General features: G+C 41.0%; 2 protein-coding genes across 4 annotated transcripts; one reads left to right on the plus strand and one right to left on the minus strand.

Moving 5' to 3' along the window:
* Positions 1-1,186: 1,186 nt before the first annotated feature.
* Positions 1,187-9,457, minus strand: LOC117416840 (AP-1 complex subunit sigma-3-like). 3 transcript variants are annotated; one of them, XM_034028262.3, is made up of 5 exons: positions 9,230-9,457; positions 6,669-6,847; positions 5,686-5,794; positions 5,348-5,485; positions 1,187-2,342 (listed from the first exon to the last, which is right to left on the minus strand). In XM_034028262.3, exons 1-5 carry the CDS (start codon positions 9,230-9,232, stop codon positions 2,307-2,309), a joined length of 465 nt encoding a protein of 154 aa, XP_033884153.1. In that variant the 5' UTR covers positions 9,233-9,457; the 3' UTR covers positions 1,187-2,306. The 3 variants fall into 3 exon arrangements, with proteins under 3 accessions (XP_033884153.1, XP_033884152.1, XP_058890336.1); XM_034028261.3 differs by having other exon boundaries at positions 5,315-5,485; XM_059034353.1 differs by lacking the exon at positions 9,230-9,457 and adding an exon at positions 7,154-7,173 and having other exon boundaries at positions 5,315-5,485.
* Positions 9,458-10,495: 1,038 nt separating this feature from the next.
* On the plus strand, positions 10,496-19,281 carry LOC117416622 (dehydrogenase/reductase SDR family member 12-like). The gene is made up of 10 exons (XM_034027883.3): positions 10,496-10,644; positions 11,002-11,135; positions 11,993-12,075; positions 12,518-12,613; positions 12,859-12,940; positions 13,633-13,694; positions 17,196-17,300; positions 17,816-17,906; positions 18,038-18,175; positions 18,380-19,281. Exons 1-10 carry the CDS (start codon positions 10,589-10,591, stop codon positions 18,493-18,495), a joined length of 963 nt encoding a protein of 320 aa, XP_033883774.2. The 5' UTR covers positions 10,496-10,588; the 3' UTR covers positions 18,496-19,281.
* Positions 19,282-19,530: the final 249 nt, after the last annotated feature.

The following is a 19,530-nucleotide window of genomic DNA, read 5'->3' on the forward strand; positions in this document are numbered from 1 at the left end:
CTGCAGACTAGCAGTCACTGTCTTCTTGGAGCAGAGGCAGGATATAGGGACTGGCAGATGTGTACAGGAACATTAGGATGCTCAGCCTGGTACTCCACCTATAGAACTGCCAGTGCATGAAGCAGAACAGGAACCTTATATGTATTTTTACATATCCTCCTGTTCTCAATCTTATATTCATATAGGCCTAAGGATTATACCGGGGGTTTTTTTTGTATTGTAGTGTAACCCCCCGTGTTCCCACATTTTCCACATACATTTATGTTAAATAAATTAATTAAATAAAACTTTTAGATGTTACGCATATCTATTTTTCAAGTAGTAAAACTTGTACATAGTGTGCGTGTGCGTGTGCGTGCCTTGTCTATTTCATCTGTGTGAACCACTTTATAACCAGGCTGCGATTAAATCACAGTTGATGGCACAGCTATAGCAGAATTGCCATAGCTTTAACCCTGGCTCCAGTTACAACATGTCAAGAAGTGATCTGGTGTCTAAATATTCAATAAAACATAAAGACATATTGCTTTAAAACCTGCGCTGCAAGAGCTAGTGATTCAAATCCTAACCCTCAAATCCAAGGGACTAAAGAGCCTTGAGATTACACTTCAATACATAGCTAAGCATTGTGTTGTATGTGGTCCTGCTGCAGAAAGTGTGAAGCAGCTCAGTAAGAAATGAAAGCATCCCACATTTATAGAGGTGCCCATAAGCACTAGCAACCTCTGTTATCTCCAATATCATTCCCCACAGTAGAATGCAATCCTAGTTGATGTTGATTATATGTTCAGGTTCTTGGTGCACAGCCCAGACTCTCTCCAGTTCTGTATCCATTCAGGTATGTTTTATCAGACAGTATTCAAGGATGAAACTGATCTGTTGAGGAACACCTGGATCAAATTACTTGGATTAAACAAAAAGCACAATCTGCCAATCCTATGCCTAAAAGTACACTTTGATTTGTCACTCAGCACCTCCTCTTAGTTCTCTCACTACTGTACATAAGCCTGCTATGTGAAGCAGGATCACTAAAGCTGGCATTGGTTGTTACTGCTTTTAAGGTTATGAGTTGTTTTGTGTTGACACTTCTTCAATATAGGGGAATGTTGAACAAAGGCATAGTCCAGACATCAGACAAGCATTCTTTTTCATGGATGACAAATTTAAAGCCACAGCCAGTTTAGTATACTGTATGAAAAAATAAGCTTTATGACATTAATATACTTTACAGTAACAGTCAACTTATTTTACCCAGCAACCTGTAAATACAGCCTACAGCTTAAAAGAAATACACAACCCTACAGTTCCAGATATAAAAAGATATTGTCAACTGAACCAGCCTATACAAAAAGGGTAATCAAAACGAATGCAGTAAAATGAGAGTCTTATTTATTCAAAGTTACCTACTGCTGAACTTGCAATCAAATATATTCACACACAGGCAATACTGCATTCCCCAACACAGTCTAACAGAGGCCTCCGCCACTTCATTATAATACAGTGACCTTTTTTCGTCCCCCATGTTTTAAGGGCTAAAATTATCGAAGCATCTAAAATAAATGATTGGAATTGCAGTTTTTCCCCCCCATGGAAAAAAACTGGCATAACTAATGTACATAATTCACTGTCCTGACCTTAAAAAAGTCATAATTCACTTTGAGGTCAGAACTGAGAATTATCAATTTTCCTTCAGATCACATTTCCATAAATTACACATCTCAGAAAGTGTTTACAATTCCAAGTGTTACTAAAATACAAATATATATATAAAAAGAGAGAGAGAGAGAGAGAGAGAGAGAGAGAGAGAGAGTGTAGAATTACAAGAACAAATTGTCAGTCATTGGAATTGATTGCATTCCATCTCATATGACTAACTGCCTCATGAAAGGTGTCTTTAAAATAGTATTTAATTATGTTCTCTACCAATATAATACAGTTATATTTTGTAGTTCAATTTTATTTAAATTTAGTTTGCCAAGCAGTGGCCTAAAATCATATGTTGGTATTTTACAGGCTATGCAATATAAATCAATTAATTTGTTAGAAAAACAAAGAAAACAAAACACCAAAAAAAGTAATTTTTTACAGACCTTGACTACCTTGAGTGATACTTAAACTGTACAAAATATAATCCATAACCACAAACACATGCAAGAATGAGTGAAAAATCAAAGTTCATTTATGGTTGTGGCATAGATAACTAAGAACACGTTTCCAGTACAGTTCGATTCATCATTGTATTCTCAGTCCGTCAGTTGTCTTATCTTTGTTTCTTACAGCAGACACCTGTAATTGTGTACTGGTACTTAAAAAGTTGGTTTACTCATGTATTCTTCCATCGTCTAAAAGAAAGAAAGAAAAAAAAGATTTGCACAAACAATATCTCTGCTCTTGTTTGCCATCTAGTGGACAATAATGAATATAAATGACTGCAATACCATTCTTGCTATATGCATTGCACCCTGACTTCAATAAGCCAATGATTAGCTTTTATAACCCTACCTTTCAAAGTAATTAAGTAAAAGTGCTGATCCACAATATATCACCAAAGGAGAACTCTTGAGATGTCTTAAGCCTACTGTGAAATGCAAGCCATCTGTACAGCTAACTCTTAAACCCTTCTGTGGGCATTTCACCTCATCAGGGGAAATCATTGTGGGCCTGCAGTAAAGCTCAGTTTCTGCACACGGTGGGATTTGTCTGGGTCGGATTATTGGGCCTCGTGACAAGGAGATTTGCATTGCGTAGTGATTTCAGTCACTGCAGGCTTTGAGGCCCAATTCCGAAACCCACTGAGGAAATCAAAACATCCGTTTGTGTACCCGTTTTAAAAGCTACTAGGTAATAGGAGTCTAGCTTCCACCCCTGTTAATGACATCAGCCAGATGTTCACCAAAGCAGAAAAAAGGACAGTTACTACAAGTCGTCCACATAACAGCACACTCAAAGTTGGACCTGTTCCCTATTAAAGGAAATACACATGGATTCTTTCCTCTCACTTCTAGTGATTCCCCCGATTCCGTCCTCTCCCTTCTAGTGATTCCCCCCCGATTCCTTCCTCTTCCCTTCTAGTGAGTCCCCAATTCCTTCCTCTCCCTTCTAGTGATTCCCCCGATCCCTTCCTCTCCCTTCTAGTGATTCCCCCGATTCCGTCCTCTCCCTTCTAGTGATTCCCCCGATTCCGTCCTCTCCCTTCTAGTGATTCCCCCGATCCCTTCCTCTCCCTTCTAGTGATTCCCCCGATTCCGTCCTCTCTCTTCTAGTGATTCCCCCGATTCCTTTCTCTCTCTTCTAGTGATTCCCCCGATTCCTTCCTCTCTCTTCTAGTGATTCCCCCGATTCCGTCCTCTCCCTTCTAGTGATTCCCCCGATTCCTTCCTCTTCCCTTCTAGTGATTCCCCCGATTCCTTTCTCTCCCTTCTAGTGATTCCCCCGATTCCTTCCTCTCTCTTCTAGTGATTCCCCCGATTCCGTCCTCTCTCTTCTAGTGATTCCCCCGATTCCTTTCTCTCCCTTCTAGTGATTCCCCCGATTCCTTCCTCTCCCTTCTAGTGATTCCCCCGATTCCGTCCTCTCTCTTCTAGTGATTCCCCGATTCCGTCCTCTCCCTTCTAGTGATTCCCCCGATTCCTTCCTCTCCCTTCTAGTGATTCCCCCGATTCCGTCCTCTCTCTTCTAGTGATTCCCCCGATTCCTTTCTCTCTCTTCTAGTGATTCCCCGATTCCTTCCTCTCCCTTCTAGTGATTCCCCCGATTCCGTCCTCTCTCTTCTAGTGATTCCCCCGATTCCTTTCTCTCTCTTCTAGTGATTCCCCGATTCCTTTCTCTCTCTTCTAGTGATTCCCCGATTCCTTTCTCTCTCTTCTAGTGATTCCCCGATTCCTTTCTCTCTCTTCTAGTGATTCCCCGATTCCGTCCTCTCTCTTCTAGTGATTCCCCGATTCCTTTCTCTCTCTTCTAGTGATTCCCCGATTCCTTTCTCTCTCTTCTAGTGATTCCCCCGATTCCTTCCTCTCTCTTCTAGTGATTCCCCCGATTCCTTCCTCTCCCTTCTAGTGATTCCCCCGATTCCTTCCTCTCCCTTCTAGTGATTCCCCCGATTCCTTCCTCTCCCTTCTAGTGATTCCCCCGATTCCGTCCTCTCTCTTCTAGTGATTCCCCGATTCCGTCCTCTCCCTTCTAGTGATTCCCCCGATTCCTTCCTCTCCCTTCTAGTGATTCCCCCGATTCCGTCCTCTCTCTTCTAGTGATTCCCCGATTCCGTCCTCTCCCTTCTAGTGATTCCCCCCATTCTTTCCTCTTCCCTTCTAGTGATTCCCCGATTCCTTCCTCTAACTTATTTTAACAGATTGATGCCTTTTACTCCACCATGAAAATATAGCATTGATGTGGATTTTGCAGCGCAGGGGAAGACTGATTCACTCTCTACTTACTTCTTTTTATTCTGTTCCTTTATTTCACCATGCTGGTTCTTTACAACATCTAGGGTGATTTGGCAGGCAGTTTATGACTCTACCATAACTCTACTTTATGGGCAGCACCATCATTTTGATTAAATCCAGAGCCATGAGGTAAATCAGTGCTTGAAATAGTACTTCAGACTGGAATTCAGTGTACAGATCTCTGGAAGGAGGACAGGGCTGTGTTCTTGAATAATGTTCACTCAGCTCTGTATTGGATTGCAATTCTCAGGTTCTATTTTAGGAAGTGATCTCCCCTTGGACCACACTTAACACTGAGTGACCCACACCCTGTCTCTCTGGTGCTCCATTGTTCTTTTCTTAATTATATACATTTGAAAAGTTGGAAAGTTTATTATTTATTTATTTATTTTTAAATAGTTTTCCTGGCATAGGTGTAGAAAGACGGGCCAGGCTTTTCAGCGATAGACCAGCTGAGAGAATTTGAATACTGAGCTTAAGATTTAAATCAGTTTTTAATTCCAACACACACACGCCTACTTTAACATTAGAGTTATTGTTAGGGTTAGGACCACAGAATAATTGTATTTATATCAATTCATTACATTTATCAACACTCGATATTGTTGAAAAAAAAAAAAAAAAAGTATTACCTTTAGGTGTGGTACAGCGGTCCCGAGAACAAGCACAGATCAAAGAGAACGTTTCATGTGTTTGTTAGAACATAGCACAGTTTTACACTGGCCTGTCTTTCTGCACCAGGTAAAGAGCGTGACCCATCTTTCTGCACCTGTGCCTTTTTCCCTTTGGTAAAACATGAACACCTGCATTGTAGTCTGGCATGCAAATCCCCAAGTCACCCGAGAAGTGGGCTACTGCCGAAAGCTTATTACCTTTAGTAATGTATCTTTCATCCCTGGACTCACCTCTTGCATCAGATCAGACTCCTCTATGCATTTTGAAACTGACAGCTTCGACGTTTCTTGAACTTCTCCTCCCATGAGAAACTCATCAAGAATAAAATAGGCCTTTTCGAAATTAAAAATGATGTCCAACTCGCATACCTAAAGATACAAATAACGATGCGCAAAATAGGATCAAGTTTGTACAAACTTGTAACAAGCAGGTGCTTTGAATTTTTTGGTTAAATAGCAGGTGCATCATAAACCTAATTTCAATGTTCAGTATACATTTCAGTATACATTTCAACAAAACATGTATTACAGCTTGCTCACTTTTAAGAAAATGAGTTAGAAGAACTTACATTCCCAAAATACTTGTCCAGGAGTTCAACGTAACGATGCATGATTTCAATTGTCAGAAGCTCATTGTCCTGATCCTCCATTCCACAGCAAATGTACAAGCTAGCGTATCTGTAAAAAAAAAAAAACACACTGGTTGTTTTTATTCCCTTCTCTGTATAGGTTTCAATTCGGTCAAGTCAAGAGCAGAAACCAAAAGTGCTTTATCATGGTGGAGTAGCAGGCAGTGTTGTGGTTTATACTGCCGGTGTGGATTCTGTCCCCTGTCTGAGATGAGAGGAGGTTATAAGCTCTAAAACCATGAATGCAGACATTATGGTTAAGGCGCTTTGCTTGTGGTGTGCAGGGTTGCCGGTTTGCGCCCAGCTTCCTCCCAGTTACTCTGCCTGCAATGAAGAGTGAACCTCTAATCTAAACACCAGCATGTTCACATCACGGTACAACACTGGATCAAGTAAACAGCCCTATTGCCGCTCAGATTCACAGGTGTACGGGCAATCGAAATGCTGACCTCATAACGGGTTGCTCTGGGCTGAATTACTTGATGCAAGATCAAAAAGCTGGTACCTTGAAATGCTAGGTGCTAGATGTGACGATCAGTCTGTTCTGTTTAAGCCTTTTTAATTGGAAAGTTGTGCAGGTCTCGTGTGGATCTGATGCTCTTGTCATTCCCTGTGAAAGATTTCCTGTAAAAACTTGCACTGGCAATCCCAGCAATCGAAAAGATCTGAAGGTCAGCCTCCGTGCACAGCGCTGTTCACTGGCCAAATATGTTCCTCCTTGATAAGATTACATAGAAAAAGCACTGTAACAATATTTTTTTTTACAAATAACTGATAAGGAGTTTGCTAGCTGTTTTTCCATACTATTGTGCCAGCAATGCCAGACTCACACCAGCACCACTAAGGTGCAGAACAGCAAAGTGTTTTGGTCTCTCCTGCTAGTTCCTCCCCATTCTCAGTAAAGTACAGCACAGGAAACCTACCTCTTGTATACAATTTTCAAGTCTTTCCAGTCCATGAAGTTGCATGTCTTTGGCTGTCTTGCCAGCACACTCTGAGTCATCTCCCTTATGATCTTCTTCTTCTCCCTTTCTCCAATGGCAATGAACCATTTCTGCAGCCTCAGCTTGCCCTGCCGACTGAAGAGCAGCATAAAGTGCATCTGAAACACAAGCAAGGCGAGAGGAGAGGTTCTACTGTGAAGCCAGCTTTCCATTTGCTTCCCCTAAAGCTGTACAAATTATCAAAACACAGATCCTACTTTGTGTGTTTAAATACTTCACATTACCATGCATGAAGCCATTTCAGCTCATATGTTATGCCATGCCTTTTTCGTGCCACTGAATAACCAGAAAGACATGCTATATTGACAGCTGTGCTCCAATGTTGTCACCTCATGCTTGTTAGTCTTGTTTGCCAATGCACCCGTCTTGGTTCATAGTGTACATTCTATTGCATACCCACATACCTCATATGGTCTTTAGATAAAAGAAAACAGTTCTTCTGACACTGTGTCCGTATGCTGTGGAGGCTGTGGTGTCATTAGCAGTTATACTAGTCGTAGAACGTACAGCTGTTGATGACTCAGTCTGATGTATGCACTAGCCCATTCAGTGACAAGCACACTTTGCTACCACTGTTTATTTAAATAGATAACAGTGATGTGTGGGGCCCCTTTTTACAGCTATAAGTTAGCACTGGAGGGAACATGGGATATTCTTTACACCTAGTAACCTTACATTGTCACTAGGTATAAAGAATATCCCACAAAGCCTCCTGTACTACAGTAAATACAGCTGAAAGAGGTCAGAGAGAGGGAGAGAGAGGGGTTATTACAGTAGCTTAAGGATGGCAGTATTAAAATCTTAAAATTAACAGTACATCTTTAAAATAGTCCCCAGTCTTATACACGCTGTAGGCTCCATCTGTGTTTTGATCTCCTAAAGACAGAACGGAATAGCTTCCTGACCTCTTGGGGGGGGGGGGGGGGGGGATGGGGATGACAACACAGCAGCTGCCTTGGCTCCAGTTTAGCATTATCAGCTCTCAAATGGCAAAGAATTAGCTGGGGTTGCTGGAAATCTGGTCAGGCTGTTATTAAGCAGGTGAAATACTCAACTGGCAGGGAAATGTACTGTTTATTTTGCATACCAGCGTCTATATCAGTGTTCATAACACAGCTGTACATTTATTGAGTCTGACTGTCATCTGTCATCATGGCTTCAAAACGTGTAGGCCTTTATATAGCTGGTAAAGTTCGGATACTGGAGGCACTACTTGAACCCGTGGCTAAACAAGTACGGGTAGCAGAAAAGTCTGGCATCTAAAAATCTGTTGTATCCCGCATTTTGAAATTGGCTACGAAGCTGCAAGCAAAATTGAGATTGATTTACAGCTGGAGGTGGTGAATCGTAAAGAAACAAACAACATTGGACAACTACTTCTTTTAAAATGATGCTTCTGTATTAAATGGGTTACTGTATACCAAGTGTGATGCAAATGTTAACCCAGGAGCAGATTCTCAAAATAAATGTTCCCCAGGTGCAGTTAATATTGCTTTTGCAAATGTAAACATATTTTTCTTCAAAAACAATCCTGCTAAGTAGGCAGCTTTGAAGCAAGGTATTGTCATGGCTACAATGTAATTTATTCCATTAATTTGTCACAATTCGAGTCAAACAAACACTGTTATGCCATCCATAATGTGCCATTCAAGATGGGATTGCAGTGTGATTCTGCACTAGTATCTCTTATTCTAGTTCATAAATTGCCCGTTACAGCTCCTTCTATTTCAGACTTTATAACTGCACCAATCCACTCTAATGTTTTTAAGGCATTTGCCATGTAGTTAGCAAATGCACTTAGACACAAAGGCACTGCAACCTTACAATGCTCAGACAGGTTAATTACCAAGTTCCATGTTTTTGATTGTGGCTACAGAGCCACACTTCAAAACATCTCATGTAGGATAACAGACACCCAATGCACTAATTTGCAATATTGCCCATTCATTATTTCTGTTTAACTAGCCTACAAGGAAATCAATGAAAAGTTACAGAACCCCTTAACAGGATAATGTCAATTCTAAAAAGACACAGACACTAATTTATTAAATAACCCATATAATGTATATACATTTACATGCGTTTATACAACTTCAAGCAAAGAAACCTGCTTGACAGCTTCAATGTATAAACAGTTAGCAGCCGCATACGTGTCATAATTAAACGCCCTTAAAATCGACAGTCCAGGTGACCGAACCTGTTCTACCAGGATGACAGACGCCGCCGGCATGTTTACTAACACAACTCGCTTAAAAAAGCAATTTAAACAGAATAAAGTTGTATTTATATCTGAAAGCTGTGTATAGAAATATAAAGACCAAACTAAATAATAAATCACCGAGGCGTTAATGGAAGTGTCACAGTGATAAATCAACCTGTCGTGGGAGAGGTGAATGATCCTGCACACACGCCACACAGGGTCCGCTTGGCACATTTCCTGGCAGCTCCCTAACTGATTGACTTGCAAAGAGCGTACTTACCATGTTGCTGAATTTACTGCAGTAAGAATGATGTCCGCTTTCGTTAAATACTATTACTAGTACTATTCTATTTACAGCACGGGTCAGACACCTTTAACGAGAGCATAGTTGCCTTTCCCAGAATTCTCCAAAGTGAAAGTTGCTAAACTCCTCCCACGCGTGTAATTCCACTGAGGAGAGGTAGCCGTAACACGTCAGCTCCTGAACGTATAGGTGCGTGCTGTACACCTGTTCGAAGGAAGAGGAGTAGAGGTCAATATATTAACAACCTTCCTTTAAACTGAGAAGATTACTCCACTAACACGATAATAACATAGCACATTCATTTGAATTGGTTTATACTAATAAGGACTTTGGACATCATTTTTAATGAACAGGCACCTTTCATTGTTTATTATTTTAGATATTTGAATTTAATGATATACCGTACAGTAGCTTTTGTTGTTTATCGTCCCTCCAAACACCCCTATGTTAGCTGTCTGCATTGGAAGCCAAATTCCTGTCCACAGATTTGCTATTAACCTGCCAGCCTGGAAAGTACTCAAGCGGAATCAACCACACATCAATTGACCTTCGAATCGACTCAAGCTGAGTCCTGCTACACATTCATTTAAAATATCAGCCGGTCTCTTTGATGAGACGATTTGGAGATTTGGCATTTGATTTTTTAAAGGTTACTTCACAATGCACACATACATATTTCTTAATTCAAAGTGCAAGTCATCTCTTTAGTAGACAAGACAGCATGATTTTCAACATTATTTTTAAAGCCCGGTCAATGTAACACGTCACTTGATTATATAAGCGTCAACAAGTGAATAAACGACTCATTTCATCTAAACCCTTTGAAAGACATATACTTATTCACTCAAATCGGGGTTTCACTTTGCGACCTAGTTCTTATTTTGCCCCTTTTGAAAATCATGCTTTCTGTGTCTGCTAAAGAGATGACTTGCAAGTTTAAGAAAGGTGAGCAGGAGGATGGTGGGAAATGTAGTTCACATGGGAACATGTAACACAATAAAATAAAAAGGTCCTTATGTGCACTTTAATACAAGTAAATACACATTTTTCACATTTCACTGTCGCTATTCGCAGGTTTATAAATGTAAAACGTTATTGTATTCATTAAAACAGACATAGAAACAACCTTCGTTAAAACACTTGAGTTAAAATAGGTTTTCTTGTTTTTATACAAGAAACTATTCATTTATTTGCAAGTTTCTCCGCCAGATGGCAATAAACTTTACACACGCAGCTCCCAAACGCACACACACGTGATATCTGCTGTGTTTCATAACACAGAAAGGAGGAGGTGCGCGTGTAAATAATTATTGGAACTTGTTACACGAAACAGTAATGTCACTTTATCGAAACACGATCTGGTTTTTTAAAGGAATTCAGGAATACACGAGGTAGGGCAAGTACAAATATTTTAAAAGGTATTGCTTTTTTTAACGAGCAGAGAATTACGAGCAGAATGTTTGGAAACGTACAGGGCGTTGTTTATACTGTATGCAACAAATACAGTACAGGCGTGTGCCATTTATTATTATTAATTAAAAAAAAAAAAAACCAAAAAAACAGCAGTAACCTTGTAGAAACAATTCGCTGTTGTCTGTTGATGTTAGTTATAGTTTTTAAAGCATTGGCTGCGTAAAGTTCTGTATTACTGTTCGTGAAGTACCGCTACTTCAGAGTAAAGGAACTATCAGAAGTGCAATTTCTCAGTTTCTCGGTTTCTCAGTCTGACATGTGCATGTGTATTCCAGGGGTGGCTATGAAGCTGCAGCTAGGCTCTTCGTGGAGAAGGACATGGATGTCACAGTTTCAGATAGGTCCTATATGATCACAGGAGCCAACAGTGGGCTTGGAAAAGCATCTGCCCTGGAGATAGCCAAGAAAGGTGACAAGCGTGTATAGAGACAGCGTACAGTACCATAGCACTATGGTACTGTATATACACACAGTTTGTGGTTCTGCTTCATATTGAACAGACATAGCAAGTGAAAACAAATTCTATTGCATGCTCATTCCGTTTTTACTTGATCAGTTGTTGTTTTTATGTATGTGTGTGTGCGTGTATTAATCTTATGAGAGTGCTGAACACTGCAACTGGTGTAAACAGCCCTTGAGAATTTAGTTAAAAGGGGAGTCTATGTTATAGACTATATCTGCATATTACAAAAAATATAAACCCTCAAACACTGACCATGAGTTGGGTGATGATAAAGGTTTATTAATAATATTTGTGGCTCCAAAGATAGAGGCAAAGGAATGGAAGCTGATAGGCTTACCAATGTACCCATCATTTTTAAATTAATTCATTTCATACTTGAAAGAGGACCTTGGTCAGAGCTAAAGAGTGTCTGCTGGCTCAGTCTTTACAATTCCTTTGCTCTTATATTGGGGAGTAGCAACCTTCCACAAGCGACATGAATTGTTACAGCAATAGACTTGGCCATTAGAGAGAAAAGATGGTATTGACCTGCAGATGATGTGTGATGTAAAGAGAGATTGCATGGGCAATTCATGATTTATTTATTTTTAAGGTCCAGTTGGTGAAAATGATTTTATTTAATCTACTGCAGGAGTGGCCAAAGTTGGCCCTTCCACTTTTGATTTGTTTCCAACCCTGTTCTGGGGAGTTAAAATGAACCAATCAAACCTCCCTGAAGTAGTTAATTATGTAATTTTACCTGTACCCGGACTGTACAGTAGCCTTGGCCTACTGTAACGCTGTATGTATTTAAACCTGCACAGGGGGCGCTGTCCATCTGGTTTGCAGAAACAAGGATCGTGCAGAGGAAGCTAGAGCAGAAATTGCCAAAGAGAGTGGAAACAATGTGAGTGTTTTGCATTTTACAATGAAGTCAGTTTTCCCTGGACTGTGGATCTAATTAATTACTACCTTTGCTTTTCCATCGAATGCTATGTGACAGGATAGAATCGGTTACCCTGGTCACAGCCCTGTAGCAGCACACAGTGTGGAAATTGATTTGACTAGGACTTCTCTCGTGATTTTGTTTGGGTCTGCTGTCTTCTGTCACATGTTCACTTTTCTGAAGCCTGCATGTATACTGCATTAGACAAGCAGATTTTGACCTGGTCTTTTACATGCTTTAAGGAGCTACTTTGATTTGAATGTGTTGACATAATGAAGGTGTGCTCTGGGCAGAAATCCACAGCTGAAATGTCAATTGCTGCAGATCACAAACATGACCAGCTGTCCGTGCCCTCCTATTCAAGAGCAGACCTATAACTTATTTTGAAAATCTTTCATTTCAGGATATTTTCGTTCACATTCTCGACATGTCAGAAGCAAAGAAGGTCTGGGAGTTCGCTGAAGGATTCAAAAAAGATCATAAATCACTGAATGTTTTGGTATGTTTGTGCTGAATTTCATAATGTACCTCATCTCACTATCTATAGGTGTTTATATACTGTATGAAGGATTTATATTGTCAGAGATTAACTTTGGACAACAGCTTTTAGTCTTTTTTTTGTCCTTTTGAAAAATATAGTGTCACACATTAATAATAATGTGATTTTTTTTTTTTTTAAGGTTTACTTGCTCATGTATTTAATAATACAAAATGTTTCCCAATCCCTGTGTGTTTGTGTTTTAGATCAATAATGCAGGATGCATGGTAAATCAACGGGAACTTAATGCTGAAGGAATGGAAATGAACTTCGCAACAAACACTCTTGGTAAAAAAAGAAATGTTTTGTAAGAATTATTTTTATGTAGCATGTGACGCAATTCAGTAGAAGTATGCACTGTGATAGGAATATACAAAGAGCAACTGTCCCGAAACTCTGGTGACATCAGGATGGCTATAAAGTCGTGTGTCTGCTTTGCTTGTCTGTCTTTTCCATAGCAAGCGGGTTTCACTGTATATGGACTGCTTACTAGCACCAAGTACCTTGTGCAAATACTGACCTTTTCAATTCTGTGTAGCAGTGTAATTACTTCTGTCAATCCTAATAAAAATGTTTATTCAAAAACAGCGAAGGACTGCAAGTGCACAGGGACATGCAGGGCCGCTTGATTGATGGTTCCTTCAGTTTGGGATTGATAGTGTTTTTCCAAAGCAGCGGCTCGAAGTAGCCGAGTGATTTACACAATAACCACCAGCCTGCAATTAGGAATATGTTCCAAATGAATCAGTGTGTTCAGTGTATTGGGGCACTTTCAACTGCAATTCATACGTTGGGTAATAATGACATCTGCTGTATCTTTGTATGTTATTTTTGGTCTAGTGTAGAGTTTCTCTATTTTATGTAATGCCTTACTAACAGAATGAAAGCAAGCTGAATACATGCTCAAAAGGGTTGCAAAGCTGTAGCACGATGGCACGCTTGATTTACGTTTTATTAAAACAGTTTCCTTATTCTGTTAGGCACTTTTATTCTCACCAAAAGCCTGATCCCATTACTGGAAAAAAGCGACAGTCCCAGGGTGGTGAGTACATAGCGGAAGTATCTCGTATTTAAAACGCTACATTAGAGCTGTCAGTGAGCGTCGTACTGTACAGGGTGATTACAAAGCAAGCAGACTGCTTCGGCATGGCATAGCAGCTAATGTGTTCATGGTATGAATGTACAATTTGCAGGATACTTAAAAGGCCGCATGGGAATCTGACAGTTGGAGCATGTGTGGATAAGGGGTTAACACATCACATGATCAGGATGCTATAAGCAGTTTCCATGCGTACCCTGGAATGCTGTGTTGCCTGGGAACAGCGACTGCCAGCAGATGGCACTCCATATGGCCATTTAATGCAAAAGCTCAAATCTGACCGTAGAAGAATTTATATTGAGATTTAACAAGCCCAAGCAAACTTGACTTATTTTAATGCCGCTGTGAAAAATGTTACAAGTGCTTGCAGTGAAAATGCAAAACAGCCCTCGAAAGGATACCAGTTTTAATCAGTATCACTGTTCTGCAACTATGGGACCACACAATGCTAGACAGCAAAAACTGAATTACTATACTGTACATTGAATCCGTTTTCTTACTTGTTATCTAATATTAGACCGATTTTAAGTCTAAAATCCTTGGGTATGACAATGTGATTCCCCAATAGTGGAGCAGATAAGTGAATTTTTTCACAGGAATCGTTCAAATGGTGATACAAGCATGGAACTTGCTAGAGACATTCACAATGGTGTATCTTTTTAGAAAAATAAAAATGTTAGCCCTGTGAAAATCAAAGTTGGCGGCCGTTTTTCAAGATGGCCACCAATGATTTCTTGGAATGGCTGTTTTCGCTTCAGAAATTGACAGAGTTGTCCGATTTGGATGATTTAAGTGTCCATTTCTGTGTTTATGAGCATGCAGCAGCTTCTGCCACCTCTCAGATAGTTTTTATGCATCACTTCAGGAAAATGTGATGAAAATAGGTGTCACTGAACATTAAAGCAGAAGGAAAAGAGTGAATGCCAATGCACTACCAGGGTACACTGGAGACATCACTGCTGTGCAACTCAGCATGGAGTTCAGTGTCAGTTAATGTATTTGTAATCAGCATGCAGCTGTAATTTAGTGCCCCAAATGCTACCTAATAAGCCCTTTGATAGTTAGGTAGCCACACCTGGATCGACAGGATGTGCCAGCGCGGGAGAGCTGAGCCAAGATGTGGATTTAGTTATCCGGATGGTGTACAGATCGCACAGGACTTAAATGTCACTGGATGAATGATCGGGCTAGGTGTAGGCTGGATGAATGATCGGAATAGGTGTAGGCTGGATGAATGATCAGGGCTAGGTGTAGGCTGGATGAATGATCGGGCTAGGTGTAGGCTGGATGAATGATCAGGGCTAGGTGTAGGCTGGATGAATGATCAGGGCTAGGTGTAGGCTGGATGAATGATCGGGCTAGGTGTAGGCTGGATGAATGATCTGGGCTAGGTGTAGGCTGGATGAATGATCAGGGCTAGGTGTAGGCTGGATGAATGATCAGGGCTAGGTGTAGGCTGGATGAATGATCGGGCTAGGTGTAGGCTGGATGAATGATCAGGGCTAGGTGTAGGCTGGATGAATGATCAGGGCTAGGTGTAGGCTGGATGAATGATCAGGGCTAGGTGTAGGCTGGATGAATGATCAGGCTAGGTGTAGGCTGGATGAATGATCAGGGCTAGGTGTAGGCTAGATGAATGATCAGGGCTAGGTGTAGGCTGGATGAATGATCGGTCTAGGTGTAGGCTGGATGAATGATCAGGGCTAGGTGTAGGCTGGATGAATGATCAGGGCTAGGTGTAGGCTGGATGAATGATCAGGGCTAGGTGTAGGCTGGATGAATGATCTGGCTAGGTGTAGGCTGGATGAATGATCAGGGCTAGGTGTAGGCTGGATGAATGATCAGGGCTAGGTGTAGGCTGGATGAATGATCAGGCTAGGTGTAGGCTGGATGAATGATCGGTCTAGGTGTAGGCTGGATGAATGATCAGGGCTAGGTGTAGGCTGGATGAATGATCAGGGCTAGGTGTAGGCTGGATGAATGATCAGGGCTAGGTGTAGGCTGGATGAATGATCAGGGCTAGGTGTAGGCTGGATGAATGATCGGGCTAGGTGTAGGCTGGATGAATGATCTGGGCTAGGTGTAGGCTGGATGAATGATCAGGGCTAGGTGTAGGCTGGATGAATGATCAGGGCTAGGTGTAGGCTGGATGAATGATCGGGCTAGGTGTAGGCTGGATGAATGATCAGGGCTAGGTGTAGGCTGGATGAATGATCAGGGCTAGGTGTAGGCTGGATGAATGATCAGGGCTAGGTGTAGGCTGGATGAATGATCAGGGCTAGGTGTAGGCTGGATGAATGATCGGGCTAGGTGTAGGCTGGATGAATGATCGGGCTAGGTGTAGGCTGGATGAATGATCGGGCTAGGTGTAGGCTGGATGAATGATCAGGGCTAGGTGTAGGCAGGATGAATGATCTGGCTAGGTGTAGGCTGGATGAATGATCTGGCTAGGTGTAGGCTGGATGAATGATCGGGCTAGGTGTAGGCTGGATGAATGATCGTGCTAGGTGTAGGCTGGATGAATGATCAGGGCTAGGTGTAGGCTGGATGAATGATCAGGGCTAGGTGTAGGCTGGATGAATGAACGGGCTAGGTGTAGGCTGGATGAATGATCAGGGCTAGGTGTAGGCTGGATGAATGATCGGGCTAGGTGTAGGCTGGATGAATGATCAGGGCTAGGTGTAGGCTGGATGAATGAACGGGCTAGGTGTAGGCTGGATGAATGATCAGGGCTAGGTGTAGGCTGGATGAATGATCGGGCTAGGTGTAGGCTGGATGAATGATCGGAATAGGTGTAGGCTGGATGAATGATCGGGCTAGGTGTAGGGCAAAGGCACGAACTTAGTGCTTAGGTGAAAGGTAGTAAAAGCATAAACCCAGGGCCTTGAACCATTGATCTCAACCTCTCAAAATGGCCACTACTGCTAACTTTTAATCTCAATGGAAGACCAACTGGAACAAATGTTGCCTTTGTCAACATGACAAGAAGGAAGATCTCAAGTCACCGCCAAGTTCCTACAGTGCAGAACAAAATGGCTATAGCTACAGACTTTAAAACCACTGCAGAATACCCTTCACTCTTTGGTGATACTGTTGCAATTGCTCCCTTGAACACCAGATGGCACGGCATTGCTGAAATCACATTACACCCAATTGTCAGTATTAAATTACTTATAATTATAAACATGTTATTTTCAACCACACTTTCACATTTATGTTTGTTCTTTTTTTTAAATGATGAAATGTTTGGCTTTAGAGCTGTCACACGGTGTTTAGTCCAGTTTACACATGTAGAGCTTTTCAGCTATCAGTAACTCTATCCTGTCTGGATGGAGATGTGCTACAGTAGCATGATTTAAGAGTGCTGGTGTGTACAAACTCTAAACAGTGATGTGATGATGATGATTTACTGGTGTCTTCTACACCCCCCCCCCTCCCTCTCAGATCACAGTGTCTTCGGGAGGAATGCTCATCCAAAAGCTAGATACGGAGGACCTCCAGGCAGAGAAGGGCCACTTTGATGGGACCCTGGTGTATGCACAGAATAAGGTAATGAATACTGCATGTGCTGCTTGAAGCAGGGACACGACCCTGCATTGTTCTAGCTCTAAATCAATGTGTTATTTAATTCAGAGAGAGAGCGGTACTGGTAATAATACAAAGCCACTAACAAGTAGTTAAGAAGCGTAATTTAACATAGCATTCAAAGTTTGACAAATCAACAGCGGTGAAAATGAATTCGTGTTCAATAAATCTTTCTCATCGCTACCCTGTTTGCAATATTTAATATAAGATTGTATAGTATATTTCTGTTTTAAATTTAAAACAGGATTTTGAAATGGCTTGGGTGAACAGAGCTCTCGTTTTCTGATTATCTGGTTTTTAGCCTCATCGCTAAACGTTGGTTTTACCACACCGTTCATGGTTTCTCTTCTGAAATGCACCATTTTATTTTAGAGCTGTAAGACACCTCGAGGTGTGCAGTGTTGTGAAACTAGCTTTTAACAGATCTTACTGCTTAGTTTAAAACTGGGCTCCAGTGATTCTGTTTGTTCTCTATACAGCGTCAGCAGGTAGTGATGACTGAACAGTGGGCGAAAATGCACAGCAGCATTCACTTCTCAGCAATGCATCCAGGCTGGGCGGATACCCCAGGTACAAAAAAATAAATAAAGGTCAATCAAATGTTTGTTGGTACTGTTTTGTTGACTTCTGGTCTTGTGTTACATCCCGCTTGGCATGAGTACCTTATTTAACCATATGCTGTGTCTCTGATCATCTTGTAGCTGTGAGATCAGCAATGCCAGACTTCCACCGATCAATGAAGAACAAGCTGCGCACTGCAGAGCAGGGGGCAGACACCATCGTCTGGCTCGCCCTGTCGGAAGCAGCAAGGACACAGCCGAGCGGCCTCTTCTTTCAAGGTACAGCACAATATCTTTAAACAGTCGTACAGTTGAGTCGTCCCTCTTCAGATCAGCTCGTGTGAAGACCACTCCTGTTTAAGTAATGGCAATGCGAAGCACTTTGACTCCAGCCATTGATACCAAGCGATGAAAAGCACACAGCAGACCCCCGCAGTGTACCTTCGGCAGTTAGTAATGCCAACCTTTACCACTCTTCAACAGATCGGAAAGCGGTTTCTACTCATCTGCCCCTGGCGTGGACAAGATCCACCCCTGAAGAGGAGCAGAAGTTTATGAAGATCCTGGATGATTTAGCAAATTCCTTTCAACCTCAATAAAAAACAACATGCCTTTACTACTGTAAAGTTGATTTATACATTATTAATATATCATATATTAATATTAATAAATTCATATGTTGACTTGTATTACATCTGCACAATAGAACAAGTTGTTTCTAAGTGACCAGGCAGGAGTTATATGGTGTAATTGATGCAGTTGTTGCAGTGGGGTTGGCTGTGATACTAAAAAGATCATGATGAGAATGGAAATACGTAATGGCTGGACGTGTGCCATGTTAACACAAATCATGAAGTCATTTTTCAAGGTAACCAGGCTGCAAGAGGATTTTATTTTTAAACCATAAGTATGGTAGCCACTAGGAGCATGGTTTTCAAATAGTGGAACATAATGTCAGATTGGTTTGTGACTATGTTTAGTTAACAGTTGATTAATATCAAGCTCAGCTAGGGTAATGCAAGTGGAAAATGTGTGAGTCAGAAACCAAGACAAAAGTCCATCTGCTCATGGAAATGAAACATTATTGCCATTGATACTAAACAGCATTTCTTGGGTTTACTAACAGTGCTGCATAAATATTTATACATGCAGTTTATGTTAATAGAACAATATTTAATACATATTAATGCTGCCGTTTTCTGAAATAATTCTACATGTCATGCACTAATGTTTATACTAGAACTTTTAATTTTCCAGTCATTTGGAAATAATTGTTCTGGGTAAAAATGTAATGTGTCAACAGGTAACCTGTATTTTTATAATATGTAAAGAAATAAATAAAACTGCTAAGAATGTAATGCCATAATAAAGCCAGTGTCTATTTATGTTGGGGTGGTTTGCTTACAGATCCAATCTATTGGTTCACTTTCTGTTTTCATCAATTCTAAACTCTGTAGCCTTGTATGGAGAGAGAGAGGAACAGAGCTTAAATACTGAGGATGAATGGACAGCTTGTCCATTTTAGTAAAGTTTTGAGCTTGGGGAGAATATTTTAAAGCATTGTGTTGTAAATTGTCTATAAATATTAATGAGAAAAGAATCAGAGAATCTTTAACATGATGCTTTTACCTTTC

The sequence above is a fragment of the Acipenser ruthenus genome, chromosome 12 (assembly GCF_902713425.1).
Source record: "Acipenser ruthenus chromosome 12, fAciRut3.2 maternal haplotype, whole genome shotgun sequence".
NCBI lineage: Eukaryota > Metazoa > Chordata > Actinopteri > Acipenseriformes > Acipenseridae > Acipenser > Acipenser ruthenus.